The sequence below is a fragment of the Atractosteus spatula genome, chromosome 19 (assembly GCF_055471065.1).
Source record: "Atractosteus spatula isolate fAtrSpa1 chromosome 19, fAtrSpa1.hap1, whole genome shotgun sequence".
Lineage (NCBI taxonomy): Eukaryota > Metazoa > Chordata > Actinopteri > Semionotiformes > Lepisosteidae > Atractosteus > Atractosteus spatula.
The window spans coordinates 6,784,220-6,803,671 of NC_142724.1; the positions used below are offsets into that span (position 1 = coordinate 6,784,220).

Consider the following 19,452-nt stretch of genomic DNA (forward strand, 5'->3'; position numbering starts at 1 on the left):
TCATGGAAATGTGTGGGTGTGACTCCTTGCTGTTGATCATGGCAGGACAGACTTTCAAGATGAGCAGCAACCTGGGCAATTAAGGACTCCTCCCCAGATGGGGAGATGATATTATCGAAAGAATAATTTGGGAGGAGGTTATTGTTACCTACTATCCTCAGGTCTGTGTGTTCAGTGGCTCATGCCCTACTGGGACATCAACAGCCAGTGAGTTTCCATCATGAGACAGTGATCAACACAATTTCCAACAATTATATTTACAATGACATTGACTCATGTGTGGTGAATTCTTGTGCAATGAGTTTTCTGTATTGTGCTTATAAATAGTTTAGGAGGATCTGTAGAATTTTATTTTCACTTTGGCAAAAAATCCCAATTAAATGTATGATGATTCAATATTTTTACACAGTACAAAGTTTAAAAGGAACATGGGGAGCTGAATACTTTTGATAGCCACTTTATATCACTTCTGGGATGGTTAAAATCTTATCACCAAGCCAAATAAGTTATACATCCCTAACCTTTAACCTTTAACTATAACTGTAATCCTAGCCCAGACTCAAACATTCATCTTAACCCTAAAACCTACTCCCAGTCCTAGCTCATCCTTAGATATAACCATGACCTAAATAGGCCTGTAATGTAATTAAAATAATGTGATTGCTCTGCATTGTCTTACAGGGTGATGTAAAACTGAGTTTAATAAAGGACATGTTCTTAAAAGGGGATCATCTAAAAATCTCTTGATGCTAAAGTATGGAACCAAAAAATATTTGAAATTAAAATTTTGAACTTCAATTTAAATATCATATCAATATAAATTTAATGTGTGACATAATATATTATGCTTGAAAGATAAATTAATGTTTGCTATTTGATACAATGTGTTTTTTGTAAATTAAGTACTGGTTAAAGGAGAGAAAACAGAGTACAGAGGTGAAAGCTTCAGCTAATCGTTATTTCATTAGTAGAGTATCACATGGATCTGTACTAGGACCACTGCACTTCATAATGTATACAGTATAAGTCATCTACATTCTTATGAATACAGAAGGGAGCAAGAACGTCATGGAATATTCTCAGCAATAACCAAAACACCCCCTTCACAGACTCAAAACACAGTTTCCATTTAAAGGATTGGGTCACGATTTGATGGCAAAGAGATGAGCACGGAGAGAAGCACAGTAAAATGAGGGAGCACTGTCAAGGTACAAATAGTACATTACTCACTTTTCATTTTGTGATCCCAAACCACTTTTCTGATTTTTTCAACACAACAAACGGCAGTATTATTTTACATAGACACTAGGGTACTGCGCAGATGAATTAATACGGTAATTTATCAACACGATGAAATGTGCTTCGCCACCGATGATAAATAAATGCATGACAGCTGACAGGTAATTAGACAGAAACACACCCGTGTGAAACGCAATTGTGAATATATGGGTATGTCTTTATGTAGAAGACAGTAATGAATGTTGACGAGGCTGAAAAAGATTACTGAATGGAGAGGTGTGACCTGAAAACAGGTTTTGTGTCGAGTACGGCGCAGATCTTGAATACAAATTAGCTGTTTGCATGCTCAGTATCAGCTTTCGGTTCACTGTTAATCATCTTTTGTGACGTCTGAAACGATAGAACGCTGAAGAGGAAGTAACAAGACCTCTTGCAGTGGGATAAACGGTTACTCCTGTCGATTTACACAGACTGAGTTCTGTAAATAAAAACGAGAGTTCACCAAGGAGTTATTGGAAACCCAATTTTAATGACCGAAAGCGCTGGAGTGATATCTTGGCAGTGAGACCAGCAGCACTCCCCCGGCGAAAAAAAAATGCCCGACGAACTCAGGATTGGACAGTTTGTACGATCGCTGGAAATATTCAAATGTGCACAAAAATAAGTAATTTATTCCTTTATCATATTGGCTAGCTAATGGCCTCTCTTTGCTAGTTAATGTTAACTGTGGCTGTGTTTCTGTGTTGCGCAGCAACGATGGACTATGTTGTCTGGCGGAGTAACGTAAACAGCTAAATTGTCGTGTTAAATTTTGAAATTAAAATTCATTCTATATAGCAATCCCATGTTTCGCAACTGTTTTCTAAAAGCAATAGGCACTCGAGGCCTTGCTATATCGTGAATATAGTCACAGTAAAAATGTGTTGCCGACACCTCCTTTTAACTGACTATATTCACAATATAGCACGGCCACACGCATCTATCATGGTACGTATTTAAATTTTTTAATGGAACTTGAACAATACGATCTTGCTGGGAATTTTCTAGGAGAAGGTGCTCAGAACGTCTCATACACTGGTCCAGCACCATGGACAGTTCAGCACCTTTTTCACCTGCCTAAGTGTATTATCACTTTGAGACACCCAAACCAAGGATGAGTGAGAAAAACAATGACATTATAATACTTTCATATTTTAATGATTAAAGAGAATGAGCATGAATGGACTTTATTACACTAGGACACAAGTAATTTATTTTTAAAAGTGTGATTTGTATTCTTTTTCCTAAGGGTTTACCCTGATAAACTTGCAGGACACAGTTCACAGTTACAGTAAGCACATTTTTCCTATTTATTTGTAACATTTTATTCCCCAGCTACAGACTTTAATAGTTCAGTGGCAGTGACTCTTATTATCAACCCCTTTCTTTTCTTATTGTTTCACATGAAGTCTGTTCTCTGCAATACATGTGCCTCAGAACTGCATGACGATGATGTTAATAAAGGTAAAAAAAATCCTCATATGGCTGTTAAGACCTTTTAAGTTTTTCTTAAGACAACAGACCTGGTATTTTACATATGTTTGCATACAGTTGGGTTAATAGTTCAAGTAAGGAGCTGTATCAGCATGTGGAGGCTACAAAGGAACAAGTAAAGGTTTATTACATGCTGAAAAGAGGAAAAAAAGGGACGTTTCGGCTGTGGAGCCTTCTTCAGGTGGATTAGTGACTGGTATATTAAATGTGCATCTTTTGTATATTTCACTAGCATGTTTGGTCAATCATAATATATTACGAACCACACATGAAACTTTGTTAGAACACAATTTATTGTGATCCCCCACCCCATATACTAATGAAAAGTACACACTGTGCAGAAGGTTACATTCTAGAACATTCGTGAGTCCATGAAGCCTGATATTGGTACGCAAACCACCCCAGTATATAAGCCATTTTGAATTACAATTTGACATTTTTCATTTTAAAACTTCTGAAAATAAGAAACCTCAAAGTGATGCGTGTAAAATAAGTAAACACCACCAAGCACAGAAAACGTGAAACGGCAAAAATGAAGAGCGTGAGTAAGTAAAAGAAAAAGGTCTTGTGTGTGAGGCCTGTACACCACTTCAAAATCAATAAAAAGAATAAATAGGAAATTGTATGCATTTGGCCTAACGATCACCATGAAAGAAAAAGGGTGTTGAAAATGTAGGCGAATAGTATACTCATCATAAAATTAAAAATATGCTTGACTGTAAAGGAGCTTGCTCCATTGCTCCTACCATCTAGATGACTCAGTTTTGAACCCGGGTCAAGTCACTAACTGGGATTCCTCAGGCTCGGCCCGGGTTCCAGCGGCTCCCAGCGAAGAGGTAACCCCTGAGGCTTCCTGGGTGCCCTGCAGTCAGTGTGGACCTCTCTGTGAGCCGTGGCGGGGGGCATCGATGGGCGAGAGGATTCGAGCGGCCCGCCCGCCCATCCTCATTCTCCTCGTGCGGAGACAGCTTCACGAGTGACCATTTCCAACCGGGAGGGTATATTGTAAAAATGACAGGGAAAACCACCGTTTAAAAAAAACAACAGCAAGGCTCATTTTGTTTCTGCCTGTATTTCTCCTACTAGTAACAACCCCACTCCCAGTAAGTATGTATCCTTTATAAACCTGAATAAAGCAAACTTTACACTACTGTATATACATGATTTAGTTCTATACAGTGAGTTATCACCTGAAAACATTTTTAGGGTTTATCCTAGATGAAACGGTGAGAAAATGTGTAAAAGTGGTAGTGGATTTTAACTATTGAACAAGTGTGCCATTCATGCATATGTTGAGTTGAGCAATTCAGGACAGCATCAAAGTGCAGCTACATAAAAAACTATCTCTTCATGTGATTTACAAAATTCAATATTCAGATCTTTTTTCTAAACGTACTTTTGGAATTATTATTATTTTCTGTTTTATGCCTCACAAATTCAGAATCACCGATTTTCAATAGCAAACATCCTCAACGCACATGAATTGAGAACACACTCCATGACACACACTCACGTCGCTGGGATTGTAAGGCAGAGTTAGCATAAAAAGGTGAGCTGGAATATTAACAGGCAGCTTAAAACAAACCAATACGCAAGGATAACGCAAAACCCTGCAAGCTTAAGTTTCCATTGCCAATGGTTTTCTACAAAAAGATGCCAAATGCAGAATACATACAGCTGTTAAAAAACAGGAACTCAACATTCATCACTGGTCACAATTTTGACCTGTATAACATTAACAATAAAAACCTTAATTCTTCCAAAATAAAAACATGCTGTTTTCTTTTGCAAACCAAAAATAACCATAAAAGATAAACTCTTAAGTAAGAACATGGCAAATACAAAAACATTCAAAACTTAAAAGCATTCACTGCTGGAAATAAAAAGACATATTGCCAACACAATACAAAATCAAAATATAGGCAGCATTTGTTGATACTCAAGAGATTTATACTGAGAAACGATATGTAAAAAAAGGTTTTCTCACACTGAGGTTCATGGACAATAAAGAGCTCTATTATATTGTCTATTGACATTCTAAGTCAACTCTTTCCTATGAATTCAATAACTGCTTCAGCTTGAATTAAAAACAAACATGAGCCATGCTTTTTATCAACAAGCATGCAATGTCAAAGATGGAACTGATAATGACAACGCAGAAGTCCGGTGTTCAAGACTTTAACACCCAGCACACTTTATGAACATCTGCACTAGGTATCTCTTGCCAATTTGGTTGGCACTACTCAATATTGTTAATTGACAACTTAGTTAAAATATTTTGTGCACATCCTGATGCATTCTCATCATAATTTTAGTAACACTATGCATAATAGCCTCTTTGTTGAAACAGAAAGATTAACTGCCTAGATTGTCTTTTATGCAAACACAGCTGGCAACAATTTCCATTGGTGAGGTAGAAAAGCAGGAACTCAGACATTCACAAGAGTTTTTTGACATTCAAACAAGTACATAGGGAAGGGTAGAATCTGCAGCATATTTCTGAAACTGAAGTATATAAGAGGACGTTTAAATGTAAAATTCACACTTTAAATACAACCTTAAACCACCTGTTTCAATCAACCAAGCAGTAAGCTCCAGACAGCAGCCAACAAACTCCACTTCTAAAATCCTCTTTAACTGTCACACCTCTCTACAATCATATTAACAGTCCTTACACTCAAGATCCCAACTGTCAAGAGATCCTGGTCATTTAGAATCAGGTTTAAAGAGTCTAGAAAAATACTAAAGCGCTTTGAGTGGTGATCGCACACAAAAAGATCAAAAGTACAGCACAGAAATAAAATTGTAAATAAAATATCCAGGCTGACTGCAGTCCTAGGTTGAGCAACGATTTTCTGAGCAGCTCTGAGAAGGTCTAGAGTATGTCGTAACACACCATGTTGGAGTATCTACTGTACGTGACGTTTCATTTCCTTTATGATCTCAATAATTATGCACCTTGCCTAAGAAAGCAACACTCAGAATACCGTAAGCACGAGATCTAGGTTCTGACCCTGCATGTACTGTTCTACTTCTGTTCTCAACACCTCTAACACACATTTCCCTCGATTTCCCTTTGCCTTCCAGTGCTCTCCGGCCATCCCTCGAGGATGAGCTTGGTTCGCGTTTTGGAATTGATCGGGACTCTGCTCATCACCCCTTTTCCCTCTTCGTCGTCACTGTCCTCATCCCAGCTGGCTTTCAGGGGAGTCAGCTCTGGGGCAATTATGTCCCCATCCTAAAAATAAAACCAGTAAAATCAAGACAATTTGGGCATCTACTCAAACCACCTTAACAAAACAAATAAAGGACTTCTGAAGGACACACATGGACCACTTCCTTAATTTGAAAGGATCTAAAGTTTAATTTAAAATTTTAATGTGAACTACTAACCAAAAAATACTTCATATCGTTCATATTTAACATTACCTCAAAATACATATAATGTCTTGCAAGAGTATATACAGTATATCCTTGCACGGTATTCATATTCTGCTGCTTTAGCATATTACTCATGCCAATATTATAAAATTACTCATAAATGAACTTGTCAATTCACTATAAAGGACTTTTTAATAGCAAATTAAGGACAAATTTTTAGTTTTAGATTTTCTGAAATCTAAAATTTATTCTCCTAAAAACTAAGATACATATCTCACATATCCTGGAATATCCTTAGCTAACATTAATCCTGAAGAACCTCAGGCAATATTACAACAAGCCAATGCTATTTAAGAGCTACTAAAAGGACTAAGTGTTAGAGAGCACAGGTCTCCGATATGGGCCAGTAAAAGATAAAAAGAGTAAAGGGGCAATACCTGAGGTTTGGTAAAGTCTCTATCGAAGCACCACTTCACAAAGTACTTCTTGGCTGCCTCGATACTCTTTTCATCAGTCTTCTTGCAGTAAACCCGAATCAGCTGCTCAGCAAACTTCTCAGGCAGGAGCTGAGACACCTGCAGAATCAATAGGGCTGAAAAGGCCTTTCTTAAAAGCAGAACGCATTTAGCAAATTTCGTATCCCAAAGAGAACGTAAACACTTGTTTTTCACTAAAGCTTTAATCACAGCAATACACATTTCAAAAAAGAGGCTTGGTGTTTGCTATATCACTGTAGCTCTTGTAGCTTTTTAATACAAATCCCAGAGAGAAGAAGATAGCAATGAAGCAAAGTTTGTGTTCAGCATTGTAGATGGAGGATTCACAGGTACTAGTACAGTCCTAACTGGCAGCAGCTTTACCATTAGTAATGTAACATAATCTCATGCGATATCTAAACTAAACCGGGTATGGCCAGTACTGGGCAGGGGGACCTCCAAGGAAATCCAGGCTGCTGTCTTAAGATGCTGGTGGACCAGTGGACCACTGTCCTTGTGCACCAGAATTTCCAGACCAGTGCCCCAGTTTGGTGACCAGTGATACTGTGCTACAGGAGGTGCTGTCCTTCAGATGAGATATAAAACCAAGGTTCTGACTAGTTATTAAAGATCCCATGGCTCCTCTTGAAATTTCAAGTGCTCTAATCTCAGTGTCCTGTTGAAATTTCACTTTAGGCTAATAGGCTTGTGTGGCTTTCCTAAAGTTTTGCCTTAATCAGCCCGACAAAGCAATTTCTCACTTCTGCTCTTGATCTGTTGTAAAAGCATGAACTACCACACATCACCTAGGTGTGTGATGCTCTGAATATATGAAATAGGTCTCCTTCTATGACTAAAGTACTTTGGAATGAAAAGCGCTATATAATTGTAAATTGTTATTAGAATAATAATTGAATGGATAAAGAAGGAATTGAATGAATATGAATGGAATACAGTTTCTATGGAAATCAATATACATCCTGTCTGAATGGAAAATAAATAATTGTCTTTCACTAAACCTTATTTGTTTTCTGTTTGGTGCAAAGTTAATAGTGGAATTTTTCTAGTGGAACTACAATTTTCCACCTAAAAATAGCCCAAAGATCCATAGCAAATTGCACAGAACATATAGGTAAGCCCAGAGAATTCTGACCTGCAATAACAACTGTTACTATGTTTACACAGAAAAGGGCTTACCTGGTCTTTACGAATTCTGATGGCATTGGTAGGGTCATTCTTGCAGTAGAAACGCACTTTGTTAATGGGATTTTTTTCCTTCATTCCATAGTCTATGTTTATCACCTAGAATAGAAGAAATGATTTAAAAATTCACCCTTTTCAGAGTTCTAGGCTATATGTTATTTAAAACGTTATTCAAAAACCATGCTGCTGAAGTCATACAGTATGTAACTCAAGCTTGGGACAATTAAACATTTTGATGTTCAACTGCTTCCTGATATGACAGTTCTAGTATCTATGTTAATTGGGACCAAGAATTTTGGCACAACGTCCAAATGGTGCAAGTAAATAAAAGACAACTTGCACATACTTGTGTTTGGAACGAAATGCTTATCAACTCACACTGACGATGAAGTCTCCTGGATCTAGATTCACATCTGATGGGACCTGTGGGATAGATTTCGCAACATCGCTGGCCAAAGTGTCCAGCTCATGCTGAGGAAAAAGAAACCAAAAGTGTCAGCAACAGTAAGACCCTGTAACAAAGACATATATGTATACAAAAATCAATACAATCACCTCCAAATATATATGCATAAATTATAAGTTGACCTGAACTCCAAATGAAAATTCAAGACTTTTCAATACAAAAAAATAGCCAAGGATGGAATTTCTTTACTGTATGTATTAACAGATTACAGATAATAAATAATATCCACTATTATTGATGCATTCAGTACTCCTTAATCATATTTTTATCCTGAAATGTTCTTGGGGTGGCCAATTTCTCTCAGTCAAGTACAAAGAGCACTGGATAAGCGAGGCAGAAGAGCTTGTCTGAAATGTGGACCCAGAATAGTCTCTTCTTAAATGTACATATTATCACCACTTTACCGGCAAGATCTTTGTGTCTGATTTTGGCTGCGTCTGTCCGATGCACTTGTACAGCTTCCGGCACATCACGTTGTTGAGGATTGTCCGAGCCTCTTTCAGCTCCGGGGCGGTGGAATACAGGATCTGCAGGAAGATGTGATCTGGGAGAGAGGTGGATAATCCCATTAAGCAAAGACTGTTTTGGAAGCCGAGAGGTAAAAGGACCTCTTAGCAATGCAAAATGTAAATGCAATTGAAAAGACTAGGCATGATAACTTAAGCCTTTTCTCTATCTTTTAACATGTTGAAAACTGAAGTGCACACGAATTACAAACAATGAAATATCTTGAATGACACAACTTTAGTTAAGTTTCACACTTTGTATAAATGTGGACCAATATTTCAGATTCAATGAAAATAAGTGTAACACTCCCATCATGAAAAAAATATTTTGTTTGTACCTATTTTTTATATTGTTTTCTGCCATCATGGTGTTTCTGACATAGCCTTTAAATTATGCAAATTTTACCACCTGCTCTGCGCTTGCGACAGCTGATTTTTACACTTTACTTTCAGTTTCTTGGGAGGGGCAAAAGCCACCAGAAACGTCAAGGGGCCACCCAAATGGCTCTACAGGTAAAGGCATTTGTCTCAGCAGAGGCTGAGAGTCAGCCAGGGTTCACCCGGCTTTCAGCCAAACCCTGTATCCTCTTATGAGCCCCCAAACTGCAATCAGGGCTGAATATCCAGTATGGGGCTGCCTAGTCCTCAAGATGAACAGCATGAGGGGTGGTCATGTCAGAGGAGTCTGCTTACTCCTCATTCTCCCGTGTGCGGTTGCAGGGTTCTTAGCTATGAGCCAAGACACAGACAACACACCATGGGCTATGCCAAAAAAAAATCAGATGCATAGAATAAAAATAAGTAGTTATTCTAAACTTAAAAAAAAAACACAGAAAAGAAAAAGCAAACCTGTCAGCTTGGTGTAGGCCTCCATATCATCTATTGCAGTGGAAATTGTGAATGTCCTTCCTTCGGAGCCTTCAATCTGGATGTATTTATCCGCCTTCAGGAAAGCCTCGGTTATCCTAAAAAGTAAGAAGGCTACTATTTTTTTCTTGCTACAGTAGTTTGTTAACTGACACAATAAATAAATAAATGTGTCATTCTCTGGACATGGAAAGCTCGACTTAAAAACAAGATGGCAGATAACCCTCAAGATGAAGCCTAGAAGCCACAAGAATGTGCAGTTTAAACTTTACTCACATTGTCTCAATGATATTGCCAACCTTGTGCTGGTAGGCTCTGCGGTGAAGGCAGTTTCTAGTATGAAACATGTCATACAGATTCCCTACTTCCTGAAAAGAGAACAGAACAAGTCAATAAATTCATGAATAAAAAAACACACATGAATTAATAAATTAAAAAGTAATTAATTTGGTTAACATTTTACTGTTTGGGTTTAAGTACCTTGCTGGGTACATATCCCAGCTGCAGTTTGAACCTACAACCTTCCAGTTACATATCCAGAACCCATACCAATTCTCCACACTGCTGCCTTAATCTTACGTTATTATTATTCTGTTCTGAACATTTTAAACAGAAAGGCTCAGGATCAGAACAGTATAATGCTTTAAAACCTCTGACAACAAAATCTGATAGTGATGAATGGATGTAGTTGTAACAAATAAGTTTACCAGCCATTTTCATTAAAAAAATCACACCAATACCTTGTCTCTGGTACAGATGTGTTTCTTATTCTCAACCTCACAAACTCGGGCGAACTTCAGAAAGCGCTTGTAGTCAAAGTTGTTTTGAATTCCAAGGTGATGGCAATCCCTAACACACAGGAACAAAAAGCAGCACCGATTAAGGGAAGCATTTGGTATACTCTTGCCTGTGCACAGGTGACCTGAAGGTACATTCTGAGGAGTCTATGTAATAAGGCTGCAGGCAGGGTCTTGGCAAGTCAAAAGTAGAATTAATTCTGTACACATCAGAAGTAGCATTTCAGTTTCTAAACAACTGAATACAGCATATAAAAAGATTCAGACTGGAAGACACACATACTGTAGGTACAGTACATACAGACAAATGCAATGCAATAAAACATTGTAGTCCAGCAAAATCCACGGTTGTGAATTTAGATGGAAAACACACCTGGCAAAATAATCCCACTTGTCCACATCAATGCCATTTCTCTTGTTGGCCACAATCTCATACAGGAAGCCCTTCTCTTCTGGACGGCCCCGATAAGGCCACTGGAAGGAGTACAAAAGGAAAAAGCAATGGGTTCATTTTCCTAAATAGCTTCCTTGTGATTTATTGTGTGTACTTCACATTTAAACCTCAGCGTACATCAAATTGGCAGTGATTCAGTTTTCCAATAATCAAGAGAATTACATGCATTACAGGCACCTTCATAAATACTGGCAATGCCGGATTTCCCATTAGGCACCGTAGGCACAGTGCTTGGGGCCTACGAAAGTTTTAGGACCTACGAAGGAGGGAAACACTAGTGGCTAACGAAAACCGAGCTGAAACAACATGCTCGTGTTCGGCTCTAGGTGCTCTAAATCAATAATCATATCCTATCCAGTGGCTGTTCTACAAACTAGAAGTATCGAAGTGATGGTCGCTCGACTCGATCCATCAATTGCGTGGTTTAGCATTAGAATAGTGCAGCGCCCCCACTGGTTGCTTTAGCAGCTGCACCTCCCCTTAGCTATGTGTCCACAAGGCAGGCTGGGGGCAGCAGCCATGGGGCTGTATGTGAGGTCAGTGTGTTGATCTCAAATTGACCTGGCAGTGTAAATAGCCTAGAGAGTTTATGAAGAGCCATTGTAAATAGTTGTCAGTGTTTGCTGCTTTGTCCTTGTAACCCACCCTAAACTGAAGTACCCCTCCTTAATCCTTACCCTGTGTGTGTGTAACCCCTTCCAGGAGTTTCAATCTCTGTCTGTCAAAGTACAACTGGCGAAGGTAAATAAACATCTTGTTGCTGGCACGTGTGAGCTTCATTCTGTTGGAATCCCCCGGTCATTACAATAGTTTAAAGTGCATCATGTCAATCAACGTAATTCAATTGGTGTTTACCCCTCTTTTTGCACATTTCGGAGTGAAAGTGCCTAGGGCCTACGGAATGCCAAAATCCAGCCCTGAATATCAGTAACATTGTATGTGAAATATGGATTTCCGCTTTATTTTAACTGTTGAATATCATTTTACTGGCCTCCACAAATAAAACAAGCATTACAACCAATGATATTAGTTGACATTTACAGTCAACATCCAGGTTGATCCAGGCAGGTGCTTTTTACTTGGAAGAACCTGTATATTGCTGCACTGATGCAACTAGGGAGTCTTTTAACTCCAGATCTAAATGCCTCTTAAGAGTCTTTAAAGAGGACTTACAATTCACTGTTCACAGGTAAGGAATGAGAACACAAGCAATCCTCCTCCTGGATCAGTAATTCATCATCCCCAGAATGCTAGCATTGCTGCTTTTGCCCCGGGGTTACGCACTGGGCTCCACTCAGAGCTATCCTCGGCTCTCAACGTCCTTTAAATCCTGCTACTGAGTGATTTGCTCTTTTATTGTGAGGTGTGCTTATGTTTGAGTGTTGTATGTTCAGAAACAAGAAAAAACATTAAAAAGTGCTCATATATTATCTACTTCCCACCATTTTCTTTTTAAAACAAAACTACTCTGCGCGCAATGAAAGCAAAACCAGTCCTGAAATCCGCTTGCAATGAAGGCACATCCAAGTCCCGAACTCCGCGCACAATGCCGCGGTTTCTTTGCCTGCCAGACTATATTCTGGGTTTATAGCCAACCACCCATTACATAAACCAGTGTCTGCCCCAGGCCAGTGGAAAATCAGAAACTCACGTTCACTCCATCACCTCAGGCGATCCTCGCAGGGAGCGGAGACATCCCAATCGGTCAGACAAGAGAGTCGGGACTTAAAAAGGAGTCCTTACTTCTTTGTAGTGTGCGCACTAAGCGTCTCTTCTGCCGATGGGAAATCCCCGTGCCTTCTGGAGGACCCTGCTTGCAGCACCAAAATTGTTGTAACAGACAAATAAGTTCTGGACCCCGAGATGAAGTTGAACAAGCGAGTTTTATTGCATGCAAGGAACAATCGGAATTGTTCAAAGATTATAGGTACAAAGCTCCAGTTTTTAGAACAAACTTCAGCTGTTTCTGACGCAAAATTGTTACCATGGTAATGGGGGGAGGTCACCTGTGTTCGGACATTCTCTAGACCTTGAACACTTTGAATGGCTGGTCTCATCTTCCATAGTTAGGGAGTCTCTAGCTCGCACTTGGAATCTCTTATCAGTTAACTCCCGTCCCTGCCATAATTCAAAAGAGCTTAAGTATGGAATGTTTTGTACCAAAAGACGTCTTTGTGCAAAAAGAAACCAGTTAACCCTTTTTCACATCTTATATCTTTCTTCACTACCAAACAGGTTAGATAGGCCAAAGGGCCTTCTCTCGTTTCCAACTGTACTAAAAGAGAAAGTGGCTAAAAGCAGCTCTTGCTGAAAAAGCCTTATATTGCTGCTGCTGAGATGCCAGTATTTCCTTTATTATCACTGTTACAGCTTCAGGTGACTTAGAAGTGTCTCTTAGATTTTAGATGAAGTTTGTGACACTGAGAAGAGTAAACACTTCAAACTTCAAAGGAGAGAGGATGTTTGCTGAGGTATGTGGGGGTCTATTGAGCAGAAACAACTGTAAAGTTTATCTTAGTATACCTAGGCAAGTTGTGGATTAATGATTGCAAAGGAGCAGGACAGAAACAGACAAAATAAGATCACATTAAGAGTACAACGGAAGAAGAAGAGGGAGGAAGAAACGAGGAGGAGCAGGGAGAAGAGACAGTCCACAGGAGTTGGGACTTGAAGCTTGCGCCAGGCGAAAGTCCCTACTTCATGATCATCCAAATCAAACCTGAATAGAGCTAAGTATCTGAACCTTGTTAGAGAGAGTGTGCTATTCTGCGTTTTAGGGCACTTGGGTTTCCTGGGTAAAATATACCTCAGTAAGAAACATCTTTCCTGCTTAGGGTGCATTCTTATGGATAGGGATATAGGCTCCCATTTATTTTGTGGCATCTGGGGTGCAGAGAGAGAGAGATTTAACTGCAGTTTGCACTGTATTTAGTTAGAAGGCATATTAAGAGTTTAATGCTTAGTAGCAGTCTGAGGTTTTCTAGGGGTGACCAGAATGTTCGGCCTCTGAAACACCTTGCTTGTAAATACCGTACATAACGTATCTTGTGTGTTGTATGTTGTGTGTAGTGTAGTTTGTGTTCTGTATTTGGAATAAATATTTGTTTAACCATGTGTGCCTGGATTATTACTCCTCTCTACTAAGCTGTGCTGGAGAACAAAGAAATTCACCTGCCTCTACTTATTCCAGCCACTCGGGTATATTGCTAGAAATCATTTTCAAGTTGGGGCTTATAAATAATTACTGACTAAACTGCTTGGTCAAACCCTGATTTTCACCCACTTTGTAATCCCCCATTTGTTATATTATTATTTACTTTATTGCTTCATTAGGTAATTACTGGTGTGGAGTTAGGACGGTATGTGAAGATGTGTTGGGTGGATGCAGTCTGTTATTGGCTTTATGTTGCTTAACTGTATGAGCTCACCAAACCCCATTCCATCCATGGTGTTCACCTCTGCGCCTTAATTGTCTACATGCTCATGCACAATCCTGTTGGCTCATTACTCACTGAAGACTGGTTCTGGTAAGTGGGCCCAGCTATCTGCTCCTTGATGAAAATGATGTCATCCGGAAGAACTAGGCCATACTGCTTCATCGCAGTCTCCAGATGATTGGCAGATACCAGGTGATCGAACATCTGAAGAGAGGCAGTCTCATGCTGGAACATGCAGGTACACAATTACTCAGGACCTCAGGATAACAAGGTGGATCCAGCCACAGATAAAAAGTGAGAAAATGAGTCACAATGTACAGTTAAGAGGCCTAGCACATCTTGTGTGAAGAGACAAATAACACAGAGAAATTATGTTATTCTTAGTTAAATGCAGCATAATTATAATTTTTTCTCATTTGATCTTGTGGCCTTGGCCTTGGCGTCATTATTTTGCCACAGCACTTAAATCCAAAAAAATATACAAAATTCTCTTCCATTACCTTCCAATTAAAGCCTGGGCGGGCTTGAGGGATGAATATTCCATCAAACATGTGAGAGAAAGGGCCGTGTCCTAGGAACAAATAAGAGAGAACAAAACAAACTGTTAGTTCCGCCTGTGCACCATGCAGAGGTGATCGAAAGAGTTAAGAAGTAAAGCCACAGCCAACCGAAGAGGCTATGAGGGACATGGCTCACCCAGGTCGTGACACAGCCCTGCGATCTGCACACACAGCATGTCCCTCTGGGTGATCCGCAGCTCCGGCTGTCGCTCATACAGGGCCTGGACCAGCCGGCCCGCCAGGTAGCCCACCCTGAGAGAAACGCACAACCTATGAACCATCACCAACACACCTGCTCAATGCCGCTCAGTGCACAGCAAGACTGCTGCCACAGTACTCCCGCCTGCGTCAGCAAGGAAACACGCCTACTGTGGCAGCTGCAGGATTTCCGAGTAAATTTCCTTTGTTTGCTTCCTTCATGTTAACAAAAGGCGTACAGCTTGGACATTAAAAAAAGCTTCACTTTCATGTGAAGATGAACTGAGAGAACTCCATGTTACTGCCATTACGTTAAGAGTTTGGGCAAACTATAAACCTTCACTAACATGAACAGACAGTGGACGTGGAGCTGTGCCAGTGCAGGGTTTGCCTACCCGATGGAGTGCTCAAACCGGTTGTGGGAAGCTCCAGGAAACACTAAGTAGGTACCACCCAGCTGCTTGATGAAGCGCAGCCTCTGAAACTGGGGGGTGTCGATGATTTTCACCAGCAAGGGGTGCATCTCAATGTGACCGTGGATGGGGTCGTTGAAGACCTGGAAGGCAGGAAGGTAGGAGGTGAAGGTAAATTCTGAATATCAATAAATAAAAAACGTTCAGATTTATTTTAACAGAGACATTAGAGCTGCAAAAACAGCTGCTATCCCCCTTACTACATCCAGATCTTTACCAGTTCCAGCTCCTACACTATCCATGTGAATCTGGAAAATTAAGATGGAAAAACCACATTAAAAAAAACAGCTCTACCTTCATCCTGTCAACAGAAAACTGCCATAGATTTCTCAGACAGTGAAGAATCTGTAATCGGGCACCCAGAGGTCTGAAAAATAAAAGCAAACAATGAGCACAACAGATAGTTAACAGTCCTGGAAGTTACTGGGGGTTCATGCAGAATAAGTTAAATTCTTAAGTCCTGAAGGTGTTTAGAGATCAGAGGTTGCCCGAGTTCATACATCAGCATGGAGAGGCTCTTAACATTAAGCCTTAAGAGCTTTAATTGGATTCACTTTTAGATCAGCTATTCCAAAATGAAGGAAGCTGGCAAGAAGACCTAAACGCAAAATAAGAACTGTGCTCAAGCAGCCAGTATACTGTACAAGCATGCCCTTTTTATTAATTTACGTCATTGTAAACTCCCTTACCCAATCCCCATTCTCTCCAGGTGAGCATCAGTAATGTAGGGCAGGCCCACACCTGTAATCTGGTGATCTGAAAGAACAAAAAAGGGGTCAAGGTCATGAAGAGAAAAGGGCTGCAATATAGCTCAGTAGTGCTTTAATGTACAGAAGTTCAGTAATGCACTGCCACATCACTAGACACAGGTACAGTGCAATTCAAAATGCAGGTTACTTAAAATGACAAAAGCAGGGTTTTAAACATGAGTACAGGCTGTCAACAAACAATGTAATTCCTTTTCTCTCATGTGCAAGAGTTCATGATTTAAAAATATGGTATATGACTCAATCACAATCCGTTTAATTGAATATAAAAATTAGTTTAGAGTTACTGCTGCTCGCTTGCTGCCTCCCTAGAGCAATGTGTATGCTATCTTCCTTGGCACACTTGGTGCACTTTGGTCCAGTCAAATGCAACCCAAGATTGAAAACAACTTCTTGCTGCTGCATAATATATTTGATAAGAGGATCTAAAAATACAGACACCAAGCTCCCACAGTCTGGAATACGAAGGTCCAGGAACCTTTGGACAAGGTCCAGGAACTACATGGAGGAAAACGAAAGTGAACGACACTGAGTGGAGGAGAAGCGGTTTCGGATAGTGACCAGCAGTGTTTTAAAAAACATTAAAAAGCTTCTTTTGGTTTGCACAGGACCTACATTCCATAGTAAAAAATAATATGGGTTATTATAAAGATACGTTACTCCACTTGGTGAAATGTATTTATTGTAAAATAAATAATTTATTGTAAAAACATTTTTTAATGACAGTCTTTACAGGAATCGGCTGATGTTTTCTGCCATGCTTTACCAAATTCGACGTGGGTCGTTTACGAAACTACGGAAATTTACAGATGAAACTACTTCAGCTTCTATGTACAGTATATATCAGAGTCAAGTATTTTGATGTAAATTCGTGCACCGATACCCACGAGTCTAAATACCATAAACCAGTTATAGTTAATCAAATTACAGTAGTTTGATACCACAATGTATTATTTCCGAACGAGAAAGTGTTACTACAGCTCAGGTTAAACGCCTATTCCTAATCTGTAGAAAACGCGCATGCATGACGTCCATTGCATTTTAAAAATAGAAAACACCCCCACCTCTAAATTTTTGTTGCCATTCTCCAAACCCTTTCAGTTGCAGATATTTGCACGTTTCTTCAACACCCCAGCCCTGATAATCGGTGTGTCGCCACGAAACGTCTGAAACCTTCTTTTCGGGAGTTACGCACAAGTCATTAGGCAAGATCTCTTCTCTCAAACGCTTTCGATTTTCGTTCCGGCTCATGCTTATCTCTTGTAAAAGTATCAAATGCAATAATTTTGCGTACGTTCAAAAAATATATACACAAACGAAATCGATTCGGTTTTCCACTCGTGTGAGTGCTATCGCCTCCTTTACACATCCGCTTTAGTTTTACCGGCTCCAGCAAAAGCTCAACCTACACCAACCACTCCAGCTCTTATTGGTCAAACTGTCATATGAATGCAGTTGTACCAGAAAGCGCCGCCTCTCATCGGGAGCCCACGCCTGCATTCTGGACCGTGACGTAGAAACTAGTGGTGCCATCTACCGGGTTTCATTTTTTTCACCACTGCTTTCAGTTATTAAATTATTTTAAAACAAACTTAAGTTTAAAACAGCTACAATTTCCATATACGAAAATTACATGAAAAATGAAAGATGTTTTAACAGCAAGGAGCAGACAAAGAACGACATGCAACATCGCGCCTGTACTTTGTATGCTGGTTACATCTACTGTATATCCCTTCTCTTTCAAAGTACAAAAATAATAGCCCTAATGAGCAATATATGAGACCCGTTATTTGAGTGGAGCTTTCTTTCAAACAATTCCAGACTGCAGTATTACAAAAGTAAAAGCCCTACTTTGAAATTCTGTCTGTTGTTTTTTCATCATCCCTTATCCTCTCGATCAATTTATAATTACAGGTAAAACCAAAACGCCTTCAATCTTAGTAGAAACGAACTTAAAATTCTTAAACTATGTGTGTACTTATATGATTAGTTGAATATATTTACATATATACATAAAGAGCTATACAGTATACAAATTATAACCTGTATGTCTTAAAAAAACATCTAAAATACTGCTTATGCTGCCGCTGTCAGGCAAGCGCGATGTTTTCTTTCATTCGCATAACAATTATCATCTTAATTACTGTACTTGTGTTGCAAGACCTCGTTTTTCAGGAAAACAGAGCCATCCGCCTGATTACTGCTGACAAACGAAAGCTTTTATAGAAGGGCTTCCCAGCTTCCTTATAAAACAAAAACAATTTTAAAAAACGATAATTACCTACAATGGCTAGCAAAACTATTCACTCGACATGATTTCCCAATATTAATTATGAATAATGTATGCTCAGTTTTAAAGTTAAGATTTTAAATCAAACCGGGAGCTTTTACTTCATTAAATTATTACATAACCGTGAGTTTTTACTTCATTATAATGTCACTTTATTCCCACGTTTCTCTTAAAAAAAACCATCCAGATTAATTTATAATAGTTATCCTTTAAACATCCATCTTTTGTCTTCCTCATCACAAATTAAAAAATGTAATATAAGAAAAATCAATTATTTCTCCCAAACTTACACTTCATACATTTTAAGTTTTTAATTTAAATTCAGCACAATGAAAATACTTCATGCAGAGAAAAAATTATATGCACCATTTATTCTAATTATACCACAATATGGATTTCAAAATTTGTCCCCTTTTAAATCATGTCAGTTCTAACATGTTCGTAGTGAATTATGTACATTGAGCCTTGAATTGTAAAATGACTGGGTTGAAGACAGGGTGTATAAAAACCATCCAAACCAAATGAAATTGCAAATACAGTACCACATATCTGCGGAGAAAGTCACAAAAAACAGTGACTGGCTCAGCATGTGAGCTTTGTGCATAAATCTGAAAAAGAAACATACCACAAAAACACCTTAAGATAGGATTCACCTGGACTGGAGCCACTGATTTTCCTCAACCACAGCGCGTGTGATGTGGTGAAGTGTGTTCAACCAAGAGTTTAAAACAAGTGAGCTGGAAACAGAACACGAGAAGCACAAAGACAAGCTATGATCACTTTTTGAATGGGTAAAAACATACAT

At 39.2% G+C, this 19,452-nt stretch overlaps 1 protein-coding gene across 2 annotated transcripts; it reads right to left on the reverse strand.

The window, feature by feature from the left end:
- Positions 1-3,050: 3,050 nt before the first annotated feature.
- On the reverse strand, positions 3,051-17,770 carry samhd1a (SAM domain and HD domain 1a). Of its 2 annotated transcripts, none has more exons than XM_088937382.1 (16): positions 17,422-17,770; positions 16,280-16,346; positions 15,885-15,957; positions 15,513-15,673; positions 15,056-15,171; positions 14,860-14,930; positions 14,435-14,584; positions 10,842-10,942; positions 10,412-10,520; positions 9,948-10,039; positions 9,654-9,769; positions 8,703-8,842; positions 8,211-8,303; positions 7,827-7,931; positions 6,591-6,719; positions 3,051-6,010 (listed from the first exon to the last, which is right to left on the reverse strand). In XM_088937382.1, exons 1-16 carry the CDS (start codon positions 17,606-17,608, stop codon positions 5,822-5,824), a joined length of 1,899 nt encoding a protein of 632 aa, XP_088793508.1. In that variant the 5' UTR covers positions 17,609-17,770; the 3' UTR covers positions 3,051-5,821. The 2 variants fall into 2 exon arrangements, with proteins under 2 accessions (XP_088793508.1, XP_088793507.1); XM_088937381.1 differs by having other exon boundaries at positions 6,591-6,728.
- Between the last annotated feature and the right edge of the window lie 1,682 nt (positions 17,771-19,452).

Bases quoted from the DNA above. Each gene is read 5' to 3' on its own strand.
- samhd1a (XM_088937381.1), bottom strand. From the start codon at position 17,608: ATGAGCCGGAACGAAAATCGAAAGCGTTTGAGAGAAGAGATCTTGCCT. The intron at 10,040-10,411 runs GTATTGGTGTGA...TTCTCTTTTCAG, and splicing joins ACATCTGTACCAGAGACAAG to GAAGTAGGGAATCTGTATGA. The intron at 8,843-9,653 runs GTTTGCTTTTTC...CCTCTCTCCCAG, and splicing joins GGCCTACACCAAGCTGACAG to ATCACATCTTCCTGCAGATC.